Source organism: Pecten maximus, chromosome 12, assembly GCF_902652985.1.
Source record: "Pecten maximus chromosome 12, xPecMax1.1, whole genome shotgun sequence".
Classification (NCBI taxonomy): Eukaryota; Metazoa; Mollusca; class Bivalvia; order Pectinida; family Pectinidae; genus Pecten; species Pecten maximus.
Window position 1 is genome coordinate 250273 of NC_047026.1, and position 20025 is coordinate 270297.

At 37.7% G+C, this 20025-nt stretch overlaps 1 protein-coding gene across 2 annotated transcripts; it reads right to left on the reverse strand.

Moving 5' to 3' along the window:
• Positions 1-1333: 1333 nt before the first annotated feature.
• On the reverse strand, positions 1334-19452 carry LOC117338820 (CREB3 regulatory factor-like). 2 transcript variants are annotated; one of them, XM_033900176.1, is made up of 7 exons: positions 19237-19452; positions 10991-11165; positions 9623-10688; positions 9247-9336; positions 7328-7733; positions 5933-6123; positions 1334-4527 (listed from the first exon to the last, which is right to left on the reverse strand). In XM_033900176.1, the coding sequence occupies exons 2-7, from the start codon at positions 11021-11023 to the stop codon at positions 4436-4438; spliced, it is 1878 nt and encodes a 625-aa protein (XP_033756067.1). In that variant the 5' UTR covers positions 11024-11165; positions 19237-19452; the 3' UTR covers positions 1334-4435. The 2 variants fall into 2 exon arrangements, with proteins under 2 accessions (XP_033756067.1, XP_033756066.1); XM_033900175.1 differs by lacking the exon at positions 19237-19452 and adding an exon at positions 18452-18893.
• Between the last annotated feature and the right edge of the window lie 573 nt (positions 19453-20025).

Consider the following 20025-nt stretch of genomic DNA (forward strand, 5'->3'; position numbering starts at 1 on the left):
GTTATTATTTATTGGGTCGGTCAGATATCCAAGATGTCCACCATGGCCACCATGGCCAACAGTGCCACTATATACTTGCTACAGAGAATGCATACTACAATAATATAAGGGTTTTAATTTAGAGTCAGATGACCGTTAAGGCCCCTGGGCCTCTTGTTATCTATTAAGTCCCTTGGGGGTGGGGAAAGACCCCTGGGTTTATTTTTTACATCAGGACTGTGTTCATCTTTGTTGATCTTACTTGTTTAAAAAAAGCAATAAGTCCTTTATAGCAATATAGTCAAACTGATCCCTTTTGCCCCGCCCTTGAAGCCCCTGGGGGGGGGGGATCAGCCCATCATTTGTATAAAGTTAAATCCCAGCCATCTAGAGATGTTACCACTGAAATATAAATGTCAAACATTACTTAGGTCCAGAGAAGAAGTCGTTAATATCTTAAATATTGCCAAATGGACCCCTTTTGGCCCCACCCCTAAGGCCCCTGGGGGGTCAACCCCATCATATGTATACATTTGAATCCTAGCCACCTAGGGATGCTACTACTGAAATATCAATGTCATACATTACCCAGGTCCAGAGAAGAAGTCGTTAATGTCAATATTGCCAAATGGACCCCTTTTGGCCCCGCCCCTCAGGCCCCTGGAGGGTCAGCCCTTTCATTTGTATACATGTAGATCCCTCCCACCTAGGGATGCTACCACTGAAATATCAATGTCATACATTGCTTAGGTCCAGTGAAGAAGTCGCTTATATCAATATTGCCAAATGGACCCCCCTTTTGGCCCCACCCCCAGGCCCCTTTGGAGTCAGCACAATCATATGTATAAATTTGAATCCCAACCACCTAGGGATGTTACTGCTGAAATATCAATGCCATACATTGCCTAGGTCTAGAGAAGAAGTCATTAATATCAATATTGCCAAATGAACCCCTTTTGGCCCGCCCCTCTGGCCCCCTGCGGGTCAGCCCTTTCATTTCTATAAATTTGAATCCCAGCCACCTAGTGATGCTACCATTGACATATCAATGTCATACATTGCCTAGGTCCAGAGAAGAAGTCGTTTATATCAATATTGCCAAATGGACCCCTTTTGGCCCCACCCCTCAGGCCCCTGGGGGTCAGCCCTATCATATGTATAAATTTGAATCCCTCCTACGTAGGGATACTTCCTACCAAATTTGGTTGAATTCTGATCAGCGGTTCAGAAGAAGAAGTCAGTTGTGTTGACGGACGGACGGACGGACGGACGGACGACGGACGCCACGGTATGGCATAAGCTCACCTTGGTCCTTCGGACCAGGTGAGCTAAAAATATAAAGGAAAACATTAAATGTAATGCATCAATTTATTATAAAATACATATGTTGTTTAGAGGTGATTTGTGAATTTAAATCTGATGAATACAAAATACATATAGTCCAGAGTGGCCACTGTCTTCACATACTCAAGTTATCTACTACTAATTATAGTCATTATCCCTGGCAATGGTTTTTAATAACAATGGTTCTGAGAATCTCCGCATATTCATCAGATTAAAATCTAATAATGGCTTTTTATTTGTATGTTGTATAGATATAGAAAGTCATGTGATGAGAGGCCAGTAGATAGTTGAAAGACATGATAAAAATTAACCCCTGGTCCTACTACTGTAGTACAAACTTAGTTTTAAATGCTAGCTCATATAACTTACACATTAAGAATTTTAAAACTTAACAATATCAAACAATAACAATATCATTTCATTATATATATACTTCCTCAGGACTTTAAAGGTTAATACTTGACAGTAGAACTCAGTGAAAATATCCAGTAATATAGTCTAGTTCAGATCCTATAGGAAGCATTATCTTCTAATCAAACTTAAATTTGCCAAACGATTGATAAAATGGAAGAGAGAGGACACCAAATCATTTCATCTGTATGCATAGATTTATATTGGAATGATTTTATAGGTGTGCACTGACTATCTGGTACAGAAAAATCATTTAACTTGTTTAAAGTTAGACCATTAAGTTTGAACAACATTTCAACAATGAAATGAAGCAAGATTTTTCATTAGAAAATGTATCTCACAAAATATTCTGATTGATTTCAACATGATGGATAGCAAGTCATTGTTTTTGTTACCTGTGATCCCTAAATGTGTCGCCTTATCAAAACAACATCACAATATCACATCAACTCAAGTATATCACATCAAATAAAATAATAATCCTGTATATTTCATTATCTCAAATAACAATAAACAATAAAGTTAATTTTCTATAAACTCTTATGGAAATCTTCACCTTTTCAGGTTATATATGATTTGTTTGATTGCTGAGTCTATCGCCCTGTGAATATACAGGATCATTTTGAGACAGGTTCTCCTTGTAGTAGTTGGTGACTACCTCAATGAACAACATACAGGAGGCCTGTCAAATGCCATCCAGAGCAATTAGGGTGTCTTGCCCTGGGACACAACTACGACAGCAGAGACCAGCATGTTTCTCAGCTTCCCGAGAAACACAAACCGACACGGTTAGGGAGTGTCAAACCACGCACCTCAGATCTTTACCAGAGGTGTCATGGCTGGCGCTCTAACCAACTGACCTATCACAGCTCATCGTATATGATCATACCATAGAAATTAAAACAATGTCATATTGTTAAAACTTAAATTATCCAGATATCAGCTTTATCGTTCAAACATCTTCAGTTTATGAAATGAACACTCGTTACTCTCACATAACATGTCTCATAGAAAAGTATTCCATAACACAGGTAAATTTTTTTTTCACATATGTTTGTACACAACTTAAACCGTGTACAAGTATGTTCACAAGACCACTCAGGTATATACCAGGTACAGGTATATACCGGGATCAGTATTACCGCCCAGGTATATACCGGGATCAGTAATACCGCCCAGGTATATACCGGGATCAGCAATACCGCCCAGGTATATACCGGGATCAGTAATACCGCCCAGGTATATACCGGGATCAGTAATACCGCCCAGGTATAGGTATATACCGGGATCAGTAATACCGCTCAGGTATATACCGGGATCAGTAATACCGCCCAGGTATATACCGGGATCAGTAATACCGCTCAGGTATATACCGGGATCAGTAATACCGCCCAGGTATATACCGGGATCAGTAATACCGCCCAGGTATAGGTATATACCAGGATCAGTAATACCGCCCAGGTACAGGTATATACCGGGATCAGTAATACCGCCCAGGTACAGGTATATACCGGGATCAGTAATACCGCTCAGGTATATACCAGGATCAGTAATACCGCCCAGGTATATACCGGGATCAGCAATACCGCCCAGGTATATACCGGGATCAGTAATACCGCCCAGGTATATACCGGGATCAGTAATACCGCCCAGGTATATACCGGGATCAGTAATACCGCCCAGGTATAGGTATATACCAGGATCAGTAATACCGCCCAGGTATATACCAGGATCAGTAATACCGCCCAGGTACAGGTATATACCGGGATCAGTAATACCGCCCAGGTATATACCGGGATCAGTAATACCGTCCAGGTATATACCGGGATCAGTAATACCGCCCAGGTATATACCGGGATCAGTAATACCGTCCAGGTATATACCGGGATCAGTAATACCGCCCAGGTATATACCGGGATCAGTAATACCGCCCAGGTATATACCGGGATCAGTAATACCGCCCAGGTACAGGTATATACCGGGATCAGTAATACCGCCCAGGTATATATCGGGATCAGTAATACCGCCCAGGTACAGGTATATACCGGGATCAGTAATACCGCCCAGGTATGTACCGGGATCAGTAATACCGCCCAGGTATGTACCGGGATCAGTAATACCGCCCAGGTATGTACCGGGATCAGTAATACCGCCCAGGTATGTACCGGGATCAGTAATACCGCCCAGGTATGTACCGGGATCAGTAATACCGCCCAGGTATGTACCGGGATCAGTAATACCGCCCAGGTATGTACCGGGATCAGTAATACCGCCCAGGTACATACCGGGATCAGTAATACCGCCCAGGTATATACCGGGATCAGTATTATATCTGGATGGTACTGCAGTTTACTTGTATGATAGTCACAAAATATACCAAATGAATTATTACTCAAATGATATTTACATTTGGTGGATTATTTTTATTACATGGTGCTAAAAATCAAGATATCAAGATTTAAAATGTGTTAAATAATGAAATGCTGATGTTTCTTAGCCACATCCTGTCTTCAACAAATCCTTAATCATTGTGGAGGACAATGTTCCATGTGGGATGACATCGTCATAGGATTGTAGGATCGACATGAGAACCTTGATCACTGACAAGTCAAATAATCACTGTATTGCATCACTCATATGTATTATGAACACTTGTATGGATGTCTGTGTGTAGAATCAGCTCCGGCCTGTAATGTGGTGATCAGGTTCCCAGGCCACCGGTGGGATCTCCATCCTCAACCTTCTTGATGACCTTATTGACAAAGTCTGTGGTATGTCCTGCTACCATAACAGCTGAAAAATCAATTAAGTTTGATAAGTAAATACAACAGCACGTAGTTTTTATTCTCATTTGTTCATGTTTAACATTTGATTAAGATATCGTAACCACATACTACAATCATAGATATCGTAACCACATACTACAATCATAGATATCGTAACCACATACTACAATCATAGATATCATTCTGTATTACATGTTATACTTGTAACAATGATTATTTTTATCCTACATATATGACTTACTGTACAGCCCTGGTTACGTACCGGTGACTCCTATATATAACTTACTGAACAGTCCCGGTTACGTACCGGTGACTCCTATATATAACTTACTGTACAGTCCCGGTTACGCACCGGTGACTCCTATATATAACTTACTGTACAGTCCTGGTTACGTACCGGTGACTCCTATATATAACTTACTGAACAGTCCCGGTTACGTACCGGTGACTCCTATATATAACTTACTGTACAGCCCCGGTTACGTACCGGTGACTCCTATATATAACTTACTGTACAGTCTCGGTTACGTACCGGTGACTCCTATATATAACTTACTGTACAGCCCTGGTTACGTACCGGTGACTCCTATATATAACTTACTGAACAGTCCTGGTTACGTACCGGTGACTCCTATATATAACTTACTGAACAGTCCCGGTTACGTACCGGTGACTCCTATATATAACTTACTGAACAGTCCTGGTTACGTACTGGTGACTCCTATATATAACTTACTGAACAGTCTCGGTTACGTACCGGTGACTCCTATATATAACTTACTGTACAGCCCCGGTTACGTACCGGTGACTCCTATATATAACTTACTGAACAGCCCTGGTTACGTACTGGTGACTCCTATATATAACTTACTGTACAGCCCTGGTTACGTACCGGTGACTCCTATATATAACTTACTGTACAGTCCCGGTTACGTACCGGTGACTCCTATATATAACTTACTGAACAGTCCTGGTTACGTACCGGTGATTCCTATATATAACTTACCGTACAGTCCTGGTTACGTACCGGTGACGCCTATATATAACTTACTGAACAGTCCTGGTTACGTACCGGTGACTCCTATATATAACTTACTGAACAGCCCCTGGTTACGTACTGGTGACTCCTATATATAACTTACTGAACAGCCCTGGTTACGTACCGGTGACTCCTATATATAACTTACTGAACAGTCCTGGTTACGTACCGGTGACTCCTATATATAACTTACTGTACAGTCCTGGTTACGTACCGGTGACTCCTATATATAACTTACTGAACAGTCCCGGTTACGTACCGGTGACTCCTATATATAACTTACTGTACAGTCCCGGTTACGTACCGGTGACTCCTATATATAACTTACTGAACAGTCCTGGTTACGTACCGGTGACTCCTATATATAACTTACTGAGGTGTTTTTTGATGAGGGTATCGAGCTGGGAGGATAGGTTTCCCTCCTCCTCTTTCTTGTCGAGGACGAGACGTACACGAGACTTGATATCCTCCATCACTGTCATCAGTTGTTTATGTTCCAACTCCAGTCCGTAAAGCTTCACCTTGTATGCCTCATGTTGAGCTTTCTTCTTTAAACGACAGGCTCTGTCACACAAAACATAAACATTTATGTATAGTGGTAAGCTACTTACAAAACTAGTATACAATGGTACATGTATGTAGTATACAATGGTACATGTAGGTAGTATACAATGGTACATGTATGTAGTATACAATGGTACATGTAGGTAGTATACAATGGTACATGTATGTAGTATACAATGGTACATGTAGGTAGTATACAATGGTACATGTATGTAGTATACAATGGTACATGTAGTATACAATGGTACATGTATGTAGTATACAATGGTACATGTATGTAGTATACAATGGTACATGTATGTAGTATACAATGGTACATGTATCTAGTATACAATGGTACATGTAGTATACAATGGTACATGTATGTAGTATACAATGGTACATGTATGTAGTATACAATGGTACATGTATGTAGTATACAATGGTACATGTAGTATACAATGGTACATGTATGTAGTATACAATGGTACATGTAGTGTACAATGGTACATGTATGTAGTGTACAATGGTACATGTATGTAGTATAGTAAAACTAGTAAAATATATTATCCTGCCCATATATTTATACTAGGTTACACTTGAGAAGAAGTAACAATTTTCAACAATAAATAACAATAAAAACATCAATAAAGTGATCTAAAGTGATCCTCAATACCTGAAAACTTCCCACTGAAAAAGGCATAGCACTTAACCCTTACACAGATGGTTTTTCGTATTTGTAGCTTATTCTGCTTAGACAAATCTTTGCACCCACAACAAAATGATCTTTATTGAATCTATTTAAGGCTGAACTTTTCTAAACTTTCCTCATCTTTCCTTGTTTCCTCTAAATTTGAAATCTGAGAAAATTCATTAAGACCTTTCAGAGAAATAGTGATAACAAACCTCAACTGTTAAAACCCAAGATGTTGACCATTTTACTCAATCTAAAAATCAACAATACACAACCAGGGACCAAGGGAATCCTACATATTTCAATGCAGGATGCTTAGAGGAATAGCAACATCAATTAGCCAAAGTTTATTTGATTGGTCTAATATTTCATGATGTACAGCTTATATTATAATTAGGACCAAAATTACCATTGTATTGTGTTCAAACCTGAGTCTCAAAATTGAACATGCACAACTAGGGTCCAAGAGAAACTCATATACCCAGTATATGAAAATATGAGAAAAGCCCATGAAGAACTTTCTGGTCTCACCTTGATGCCAGTTTGTTTTTCTCCTTCTTTGACTTGTTCCGAGTTGAAACAGGCATATCACACAGCGGAGCAAAAGCATTGATCTGTTTATTGATCTTTTTCAACTGTAGTCCAATTGTCCCTAGTTTTTTGGGGTTCGGCTCCACATTGTTTCCATCGCCCTTGCGAGCCTTTCCCCCATGTCGTATTGACTTACAAAGTCCAAGCTTTCTGCCTTTTTCAACATCAAACACAGGATCCTCAAAGTCAAGCAACACATGAGGGTTTTTGGGCTCAAGGTCAAAGTTCATACGTGTGCCTTTTGGCCCCTTTGATTGGATGTTGTACTGCCAGAAATACTGGTCTTTCTTACTTGAGGAATCCTTTTTCTTCTTAGCCGACCATGATGAATCCTGGTTGTCTGAATCTGAAACATGATTATTACTATCAATATAAGAGGTCTACACTAAGGGTTGTATTATTACTATCAATATAAGAGGTCTACACTAAGGTTACAACCTTGTACAGACCTGTACTGAGTTACTGTACATGTGTACAGGTCTGTACTGGGTTACTGTGTACAGGTCAGTACTGGGTTACTGTGTACAGGTCTGTACTGGGCTACCAGTGTGTACAGGTCAGTACTGGGTTACTGTGTACAGGTCTGTACTGGGTTACTGTGTACAGATCTGTCCTGGGTTACCACTGTGTACAGGTCTGTACTGGGTTACTGTGTACAGGCCTAGGTCTGTACTGGGTTACCACTGTGTACAGGTCTGTACTGGGTTACCACTGTGTACAGGTCTGTACTGGGTTACTGTGTACAGGTCTGTACTGGGTTACTGCGTACAGGTCTGTACTGGGTAACTGTACAGGTCTGAACTGGGTTACTGTGTACAGGTCTGTACTGGGTTACCAGTGTGTACATGTCTGTACTGGGTTACTGTGTACAGGTCTGTACTGAGTTACTATGTACAGGTCTGTACTGGGATACCTCTGTGTACAGGTCTGTACTGGGTTACCAGTGTGTACAGGTCTGTACTTGGTTACCAGTGTGTACAGGTCTGTACTGGGTTACTCTGTACAGGTCTGTACTGGGTTACTGTGTATAGGTCTGTACTGGGTTACCAGTGTGTACAGGTCTTTACTGGGTTACTGTGTACAGGTCTGTACTGGGTTACTGTGTACAGGTCTGTACTGGGTTACTGTGTACTGGTCTGTACTGGGTTACTGTGTACAGGTCTGTACTGGGTTACCAGTGTGTACAGGTCTGTACTGGGTTACCAGTGTGTACAGGTCTGTACTGGGTTACCACTGTGTACAGGTCTGTACTGGGTTACCAGTGTGTACAGGTCTGTACTGGGTTACCAGTGTGTACAGGTCTGTACTGGGTTACCAGTGTGTACAGGTCTGTACTGGGTTACCAGTGTGTACAGGTGTACTGGGTTACCACTGTGTACAGGTCTGTACTGGGTTACTGTGTACAGGTCTGTACTGGGTTACTGTGTACAGGTCTGTACTGGGTTACCACTGTGTACAGGTCTGTACTGGGTTACCACTGTGTACAGGTCTGTACTGGGTTACTGTGTACAGGTCTGTACTGGGTTACCAGTGTGTACAGGTGTACTGGGTTACCACTGTGTACAGGTCTGTACTGGGTTACCAGTGTGTACAGGTCTGTACTGGGTTACTGTGTACAGGTCTGTACTGGGTTACCACTGTGTACAGGTGTACTGGGTTACTGTGTACAGGTCTGTACTGGGTTACTGTGTACAGGTCTGTACTGGGTTACCACTGTGTACAGGTCTGTACTGGGTTACCAGTGTGTACAGGTCTGTACTGGGTTACTGTGTACAGGTCTGTACTGGGTTACCAGTGTGTACAGGTGTACTGGGTTAGTTAGTGGTTGACAGTTGACAGGAACCACTGTAATGTTTTACCTGAATCTGAATCATTCCAATCCTCATCCTCACTACTGCTTCCTAAGTCACTGTCTCCATCATCTACTGAGGCCATCGATCCAACGGAGTCTGAAAACAATTATACACTTATATTTTACCTATATTCATATATATATTATATGCCTACATTCAATGCAGTATCAGATAATAAATTTTTCATATAAAAACACTCAAGTCTGGATGAAAACAGATCCTTCTTTTGTTTGAAATTTGTTGAGAAAAAATTTGATCATTTACGTATACTAAGGTAAAAATTCAATGGTCATTTCTCAAAGCCATGGAATTACTTCACAATATATAAAGAATTCAACACTAGTCATATAATATAAAACAATTTGTTAGCTGCTTGACTCACCAATACTCTCTCTCTTTATTTTGGACCGTGTAGGAAGGTTACACTCATCATCATGAATGAACTGTCGTATTTCCTCCCATTTTTGGTCTACGTCACTGGGGTCAAATGTCTCAGACAGGGGACTTCGCCTTTTGCCAAGCGCAGATGTGGAGGGAGTGATCGAAGAAATATGTGGAGGAGATTGACCTCTCTTGTTTCCTATCAATGCTTTTAACACTTGGTTACTACACTTGTCCCCACAAACACCACCTGTGGTACGAATATTGGACAGGGGAGCTAACTCACTTTTCATGTCTGTTGAACTGGACACTGTTTCAGATATTTGCCTTATTGGCACACTGGGTTTATTGCTCATGCTTGAAGTGGAGAGTGTTCGTCTGTTTAAGTAGGTGTCTGTTGTCGATGGTGACGACATTCCTCCGATTGGCCATGCAATAGTTGATGCTGTAGACATTCCGACCGGCGCCCAAGCAGATGACAGTGTACCAGAAGCTGTTGATTGTGGTTCTGTCTTTTCTGAATGACTTCTCATTGATGCCCAACTTTTCAAAAAGTCCTCTGTCAAAGATTTTTGCATTGTTGATGTTGAACTTTGACCTCTAACCTCAGATGAGGTACAATTTGGTGCGAGATTCACAATATCATCCAACAATGGCTGAAAGTTCAACTCTGCCAATGTTGGATCCTCGAACACATCGTCACACTTACTAAGCTGTGACTGTAGATTTTTGTTCTGTCCTTCAGAGTCTTGTGAGGTAGCAGGTGTCCCTTTTACTAACAAATTATCACACACAAGAGGAATATCCTGGGAGGTTTCATATGTATCCTCTAGATCAAAGTCATCGGAGAAAAACATATTGTTGGCATTCGTACAGTTGGGTACATTGAGTGAGCTCTGCATATCTGCTTTCTCCTGTTCATACATGTACAAAGAATTAGGACTGGATGCAAAAATTGAAGCATCAAATGAGCCAAGCTCACCTCCTGCGAGGGAGTGTTCACCAAGTGTCTGACTAGAGGGCAGGTTGTCACCATAGAAACTGGAATCCATTTTTCTTTGTTCTGGCTGTAATAAAGATGATAATGTGAAATATATCTAGTTTTCCTGTAAACCTTTGAGATGGCAACTTCTGTTTATTTTTTATCTCAAAATTCAAATTTATCTACAATATTCAAGAGTAATCCATATCAATACTGCGAAAATAACACTTTTTAAATCAATATTTTTACTCATTATTAGCATTTTGAACAGGTACATTAAACAACCGTAAGGATATCAAGCTGTCATATGTTGTACTTATGCCCTCTATTTATATAATAACCTGTCTTCATATTTAAAACACACACTATATATATGTAAATACTAACCCTGCTTCTGGCCTGCATAGGTCCAACAGTCATCTGCCGCGTCGGTAGGGGCAGTTGGGATGACAGAATGCCCTGTTGCCTGGCCCAGCTAATTGGAGGGCGCTGCAAAGGGCCAAGGTTTCCTAACGACTGGTATATCTTTGATTGAGGCAGAGATGCTTCCTGCTGTGGTGCACTGTTCGAATAAATAAATATACATGTAAGTATTTGGCTCTCTGGCAAAGCTAGCGCTCTATAGATTCATAATTAGATTACTTCCCATCAAACTGGTACTCATTTATGTGACTAGATTGACTAAAACAATATTAATCAGGAAAACAGCAAAGAAATTCATTGACAATGGCGCAGTGATTAACTCAACTAAGCTTTTTGTTATGTAGGATTTCATTTGTTCCCAGAGACTTATATATCTATATAAGGTCAAGGTCACAGATCAAAATCATATACGTAACTTAATCTCTAATCTCTGTTATAACATTATTATAGTATCAGAAGGACACTATGACCAAAATCTTGTATTTCCAATTTCGATATAGATATATGATATACATATTCTGTCAAAATTTCAAGCCATTTGATTGAAAAAACGACAAAGTTATTTTAAAAAATATACCAGGAATTGATTTACTATAACTTTCTAATACACTTAGGACTAGCTTCTGATTCTGAAAAATGGGTACACTTATAAATGGACAAATTTACACTTATGACCTTTTGTTTCTTAGAAATTATCTTTTTTTTTCATTTGAATTGCTAGAATTTTTCTTTTTTGAAAACGTGTAATTATTAGATTTAGACTTAAACTACCATCAAACTTTTACAATTATATTTATGGCACTGGCGGGGTGATATACTACTGTGATAATTTTCATCACTTCAGCAGCAAACTATTTGAAAAAAAGAACTGTGTAGTGTTAAATACACAATGTGGCAAAATTTCATTTAGTTTTGACGTTATCCAAATATTTCCACTATTCAGTCAATACCATGTTGTCAGATCTAATTAGGTTGTTTTGTAATTTTCATACTTTCACTTTTATAAAAAGAAAGAGCAATATATCAAATATCATGTCTTTAGATTTTATAACTCTAGGAGTTACTATTGCAAAGCAGGACATTTTTTTCTTCCTCCTAAACAATTTGGATCTTTTGGAAGTGACCTTCTGATATTAATGATATATAGAGCACATGTACAAGGTCCACAAATTAAATCACCAGTATGAATTAATCTACACAGTTTAAATATGATGACTATATGTCAGGGGCCAGTTGTTCAAAAGGTAATAATTAGGCTACCGGTGTTTACATTTAAACAACAATCTTAAATTCTTCATCAATGAAACATTTCTGGAAAAACTAACTAACTAAATTTTCCCAAACCATATATTGTACTCGTTAGTTCCTTCATGACTGCCTATTTTGGAAATATAAACACGCATTTTGAAGTAAAGGAGAAATGAGATTTTCACTAATTATTAAGTGATTAATTAATAAGCTAATCACCTTTTGAACAACGGGGCCCATGATGTAGAATGATAAAGCAAGTGAAACCATTAATGAATTAGATCGACCATGGTCAATAACCATGTTTGTTCAACTCTTAATAGATCATTTTAATGTGAGCTTCTAAAATACATTCCTAAATAGGAATTATAAAGTGTTTATAGACTATATTTCATAATGTGTAAAAATCCATATAATCTATAGACCCCTGAAACAATTTGTCTTGTAGACTTGATTTCCATGATCAGTGATATTAAAATGCCAGTGACATCATATAACTGTATGTACATTGTATATATGGTACAAATTATTTCCCATTTAGACACATTTTCAGTCTTTCTGTACATGTTCAAACTATTTGAGGCCTGCTCAATGTATATGTGTGGTATATATATCAGTATATTTACATTTGGTGTGGCAATGCCCTTATATATTACTAGTAAATCCCTACCAAAAGCAGCTTCAGCTATGAGAGTATAACTGAAGTTGCCCTGAGGGCGTATGAATATCTCACTTGCAAAAAATGTAAACAAAGATGGCCGCCATACATTGTAAAGTCATATTGAATTAAATATGTTCTAAGTATTAAAACAAATGAATGTAAAAAGATAGCGTTGTTTCGTCTTTTCAAATAGTGTAGGAAATTGCGCGTGACGTCAGCTGTTACTTGTGCGCTGTTCTAGATATTCACCTGACCTGACGGTACAAAGCGGGAAATTTGAATTTTGGAAGATTTTTTTCATATTTTTCTATTTTTGCGATTCATTAATAGAACGTAAATATAAGCGATAAACTGCCTAGATGCGGCAGACCTACTGGTATAACTGCCACATGTGTCACAGACAAACAATCATGGTGCGCTAGCGCGCACCATTAAGTTTGTCTGTGACACATGTGGCAGTTATACCAGTAGGTCTGCCGCATCTAGGCAGTTTATTGCTTAAATGTGTGTCCAGTGTTGGGGCCATAAACCTGGGACCTACATCATGTTGGGACCATACACCATATGACATATTTATCATGTTGGGACCATATACACCCTATGATATATTTATCATGTTGGGACCATACACCCTATGACATATTTATCATGTTGGCACCATACACCCTACGACATATTTATCATGTTGGCACCATACACCGTATGACATATTTATCATGTTGGGACCATACACCCTGACATATTTATCATGTTGGCACCATACACTCTATGACATATTTATCATGTTGGCACCATACACCCTATGACATATTTATGTTGGCACCATACACCCTATGACATATTTATCATGTTGGCACCATACACCCTATGACATATTTATCATGTTGGCACCATACACCCTGACATATTTATCATGTTGGCACCATACACCCTGACATATTTATCATGTTGGGACCATACACCCTGACATATTTATCATGTTGGGACCATACACCCTATGACATATTTATCATGTTGGGACCATACACCCTGACATATTTATCATGTTGGCACCATACACCGTATGACATATTTATCATGTTGGCACCATACACCGTATGACATATTTATATTGTTGGCACCATACACCCTATGACATATTTATCATGTTGGGACCATACACCGTATGACATATTTATCATGTTGGCACCATACACCCTATGACATATTTATGTTGGCACCATACACCCTATGAATATTTATCATGTTGGCACCATACACCCTGACATATTTATCATGTTGGGACCATACACCCTGACATATTTATCATGTTGGCACCATACACCCTGACATATTTATCATGTTGGCACCATACACCGTATGATATATTTATCATGTTGGCACCATACACCGTATGACATATTTATCATGTTGGGACCATACACCGTATGACATATTTATCATGTTGGCACCATACACCCTATGACATATTTATGTTGGCACCATACACCCTATGACATATTTATCATGTTGGCACCATACACCCTATGACATATTTATCATGTTGGCTCCATACACCGTATGACATATTTATCATGTTGGCACCATACACCGTATGACATATTTATCATGTTGGCACCATACACCCTATGACATATTTATCATGTTGGGACCATACACCCTGACATATTTATCATGTTGGGACCATACACCGTATGACATATTTATCATGTTGGGACCATACACCCTATGACATATTTATCATGTTGGCACCATACACCCTATGACATATTTATCATGTTGGCTCCATACACCGTATGACATATTTATCATGTTGGCACCATACACCGTATGACATATTTATCATGTTGGCACCATACACCCTATGACATATTTATCATGTTGGCACCATACACCCTGACATATTTATCATGTTGGCACCATACACCATATGACATATTTATCATGTTGGCACCATACACCCTGACATATTTATCATGTTGGCACCATACACCATATGACATATTTATCATGTTGGCACCATACACTGTATGACATATTTATCATGTTGGCACCATACACCCTATGACATATTTATCATGTTGGCACCATACACCCTATGACATATTTATCATGTTGGGACCATACACCCTGACATATTCATCATGTTGGCACCATACACCCTGACACATTTATCATGTTGGCACCATACACCCTGACATATTTATCATGTTGGGACCATACACCCTGACATATTCATCATGTTGGGACCATACACCCTGACATATTCATCATGTTGGCACCATACACTGTATGACATATTTATCATGTTGGCACCATACACCCTATGACATATTTATCATGTTGGCACCATACACCCTATGACATATTTATCATGTTGGCACCATACACCCTGACATATTCATCTTGTTGGCACCATACAGAGTATAAACTAGCTAAAACAAATGAATGGTTAGAGAAACTCAGAACCGTGCTTACAATAATCAGACTATATAGAGAGCTCCTGATTCATCTATACATTTACCAAATTCAACCTTTGCTTTCTTGATTTCATTAAATATACAATGCCTTCGTCTGGAATTGTATGTACATCCTATTATCTGTACACCAACTATCTGAGTAGGGAGATATATCAAACATTTGATCATTCAAAACAAAATACAAAAAAAAAAAAGACTTTGGGACAGATTTTGAAGCACATTTGATTACATGTGTACATATATATATACACCAAACACAAGTAGACAAGCCAACATAGAATGTATGTGGATTTACACTGATTACTTCTTCATGTTCTACAATTAGCCAACAGATTAATGATTACATTTATATCATTAAAATTCTATAAATATTGACTTTGTACCTTTATCTGTTTATCTAATATAATATAACCACACCCAACACTGGCATGGGATGAAACAGGAACAAGAAATTTGCATAATTATGTACAACACTGACGTAGACTGTCTAAAAGAGCCCAGTTCATAGCTGTGATCATCAGACAAGCAAACTATAGCTACATCAGACAAACCTTTTAGCAACAGGTATTATATAATTTACATGTTAATAATAAAGTTTAAAGTCATTACCGGAAATTTGCAATGGTGTGATCTGTATACGTATTTCCCAAAGTATATCAACTTGCTTAGATTATCTTATCATCAGTCTTACAGCAACAAAAAGTTTACAACTCATGGTACGTAATACTGTCACACATAATATTAATACTGAAATATAAACTATATACATCTGTAATACTGTCACACATAATATTGAAATATAAACTATATACATCTGTAATACTGTCAAACACAATATTGAAATATAAACTATAAACTATATACATCTGTAATACTGTCAAACACAATACTGAAATATAAACTATATACATCTGTAATACTGTCGAACACAATACTGAAATATAAACTATATATACATCTGTAATACTGTCACACACAATACTGAAATATAAACTATATACATCTGTAATACTGTCAAACACAATATTGAAATATAAACCATACATCTGTAATACTGTCAAACACAATACTGAAATATAAACTATATACATCTGTAATACTGTCAAACATAATACTGAAATATAAACCATATACATCTGTAATACTGTCAAGCATAATTCTGAAATATAAACTATATACATCTGTAATACTGTCAAACACAATACTGAAATATAAACCATATACATCTGTAATACTGTCAAACACAATACTGAAATATAAACCATATACATGTACATCTGTAATACTGTCAAACATAATACTGAAATATAAACTATATACATCTGTAATACTGTCAAACACAATACTGAAATATAAACTATATACATCTGTAATACTGTCAAACACAACATTGAAATATAAACCATACATCTGTAATACTGTCAAACATAATACTGAAATATAAACTATATACATCTGTAATACTGTCAAACACAATATTGAAAAATAAAAATGCATGAAATCAAAAACATGTCGGATAAAAAAAAAGAAAAAAAAAGAAAAAAAGTTGCACAAAAAATACCCTATTTGGGCAATGGACAACTTGATTTTTTGAAAAACTATAACCAATATTCGTTCATGTGTGACCAATTCGTTCATGCATAAACAATGTCATTCTAACCAGCTAGGTTTCATGACCCCATCCAAAGGAGAAATTCCAAGTTTTTATATAAAAACATGTATATATGTACCTTTTTTATTATTATTCTCATCATATAATACCAATCAAGACAAACTATGATAGTTTTTTTTATCTCTACTGAATATGTTGTCAACATGATCACAAAAGCAGAATTGACACTGACCTTACACGCCATTGCACGTGTGCTGTTTAGAAGTCGGTCAATTCCAAGGGGAGTAACTCTTATATAAATCTATCAGTCACTACAATATTGCATCAGGCAGCTAGCTATGTGTGGTTATGATTGGTGTGATATGTTATATATCTATAACAAAAGCAGCAGCTTTAATGCCAGTTAATTCTGGATCAACCATAATAATAATCTGAATCATAATATTTAAATAGCTATATGTGGTCAATGTGTCTACAATTTTTTTTCCACATAACACTGATTGAGTTGGTACATGGTGCATTGATCATAATCAGTTTAACAAAATAAATGTTTTAGGTTTAATCGATCAAGTTACATCGTATACAGTGTACATCAATATATACAATTGTTCTATGCAAAGTTTTATAAACAAAGCATTTTTGAAATTTTATGAAATACAATGTAGTATGTATCAATTTTCCATTCTCTCCAGAATTCCAACTTCCTGGTAATATGTATAAATTTAAGTCCAGAATAAACTCTTCCCTTTTAGATTGAAAAAAACCCCATAAAATAGTAGAATATACAAATAACTAAAAATAAACCTAAAATGGAAACTGCAATATCGATTACATATGCATCCAACATGTAATTTTGAAAGAATGAACTGCATGATGCATGAATTCAGAATTTACAGCCAAATATAATCAAGTTTCTCAGAAAAAGTACATGCCATTTGATTGGTTAGACCAGGAACTCTGAATACACCTATGAGTAAGATCTATCTATATAAACCATCCTCTTCCCTGTTAATATTATATACATTAATGCTAAAATAAGTTCTGAGTGCGAATTAAAAAACAAATTCTGACATTCAACCGAATCTCTTTTTTTCATATTTCTTTAAATCAATTTAACTTCCAGACAGTGATCTAAAAATGAATATTTAGTTAGGTCATTGAATATTTCATTCGACTATACCTAGAAGTTATATATATAGAAAGTGTCATTAATTTGAGGTACAAGATTAATATCTATCAATAATAAGCCATATATTTAATACAATACCATATGATGAAAGCTATATTTGTACATAGAACTATCAGAAACACATGAAATCATTACAATGATATTTTCTGATCTATCAAATACTTTTTGTAACTATTTTACACTAAATCTGTGGTTAATATATACGGGATCCTTGAAAAGAGATCTGCTGTCTTACCCTCTCTGGTACAGTGGTAAAGTATTCCATCTCCGAAGTAAACTCCACTGAGATAGATTAAATCCGTCCCATGGAGATTTTCCTGGACTCTTGGACTTTTTATCCATAAGACTACACAAAACTGGGAAATACTCAGCACGATTTGACCTGGCCACCATTGGTCTTACTACACTGATTTTTTTATCACTGGGGGAAAACCCCAAACTTAAACCACGAGGTTCGTTGAAAACTAAAATAATACGGTTAACAATGTATTAAAGTAATCCCCATGGCGGCGTGTACCGCACCCTTAGTCACAACGTTTGTACGGGAACCTTAGTCATCTGAGTTTCAGTGGTGCCAATCCCATATCTACCTCACAGACCCATTCACTGACAGATGGTATCGCCACACATCGCTCACTACGACACTGCTTACGTATGTCACAGATTTATTGTCACTTAATGAGACAATTAATGCTAAAAATAAACAATGTCTTTTACCCCGGGGCTACCAACGACCCGTCCCTCCGACGTAAACAAACTCAACCACAAAAGGTCAAGAGGTCATGATATGCAGTAAGCTCACTTTGACCCAATATGATCTGCTGAATTTGCAAACCAACAACTTTGAAAAACATAAGATTCGTCAAGGATAAAGATATAAGAATCATTTTTTCCAGTTCAAGTATCCTCCAACGGCCATATCAATGTTTTTCCCTGATCAATACACAGTCAACAGAAAAAAAAGTTACACAATAGCTCGAAATAATTTGAGTCAGTTTGTGATGTTCGTGATCTACTTACCTTTCTGAAACGGACACGATTGCCTTCCCTGCCTCTTCCCTAGCGATATTATCCCAAGTATCCACTTCTTCACTTTGAAAAATGTCCCTAAATCACGGAAAAAATCCTCAATGTTTACATCAGTTGCAATCCAACATGGAGTTTGTTTTGGTTCTGTGGAAAGTACGGGAAATGTCTCGTGATTCTGACGTCAACAACAAAATTGACCAATGAGTAAAGAGTAATCTCCGCCCACTGCAGGTAGTTGACGTTGGGAGAATGTTGTCGTCAAAACATAACATTTATCCTTTACCAGGCGATCAAACGATCCTGTTGTACTTCCATTAGGCTGAATATAACATTTCCGTGTGGGTATATCTAATGAGAACGTAAAATAGACGTGTCATAAAGGTCATCGCCAAAAATATGAAAATGAAAGATCCCATTTCTAACATTTATTATTAGAATGATGACGTCTGCACTATTTTAAGCGAATGGAAAGGGTGAAGGTTGGATTTCGTCATTTGTTTTGGTTCTGAGAAACACGCGTGGAGCACAGCTATGCGAACAGGTTGTTTTCTAGGACGACTGATGTGATTGGACAGCGAGCGATGCGTTGCATAAGTTCAAGGAAGGGACAATAATCTAAAAAAAGTTTCCAGTCAAGTTAGACTTACAATGGGGGAATTCTTCATGTAAATTTATTTTTACAACAGCTGTCTAGTAATAAAAAAATATTATAGGGAAAGACATGTAGATCCCGAGTCTCCAGCGAGATATTACGGCCCAACCTCCCCAGCTATTTAAAAG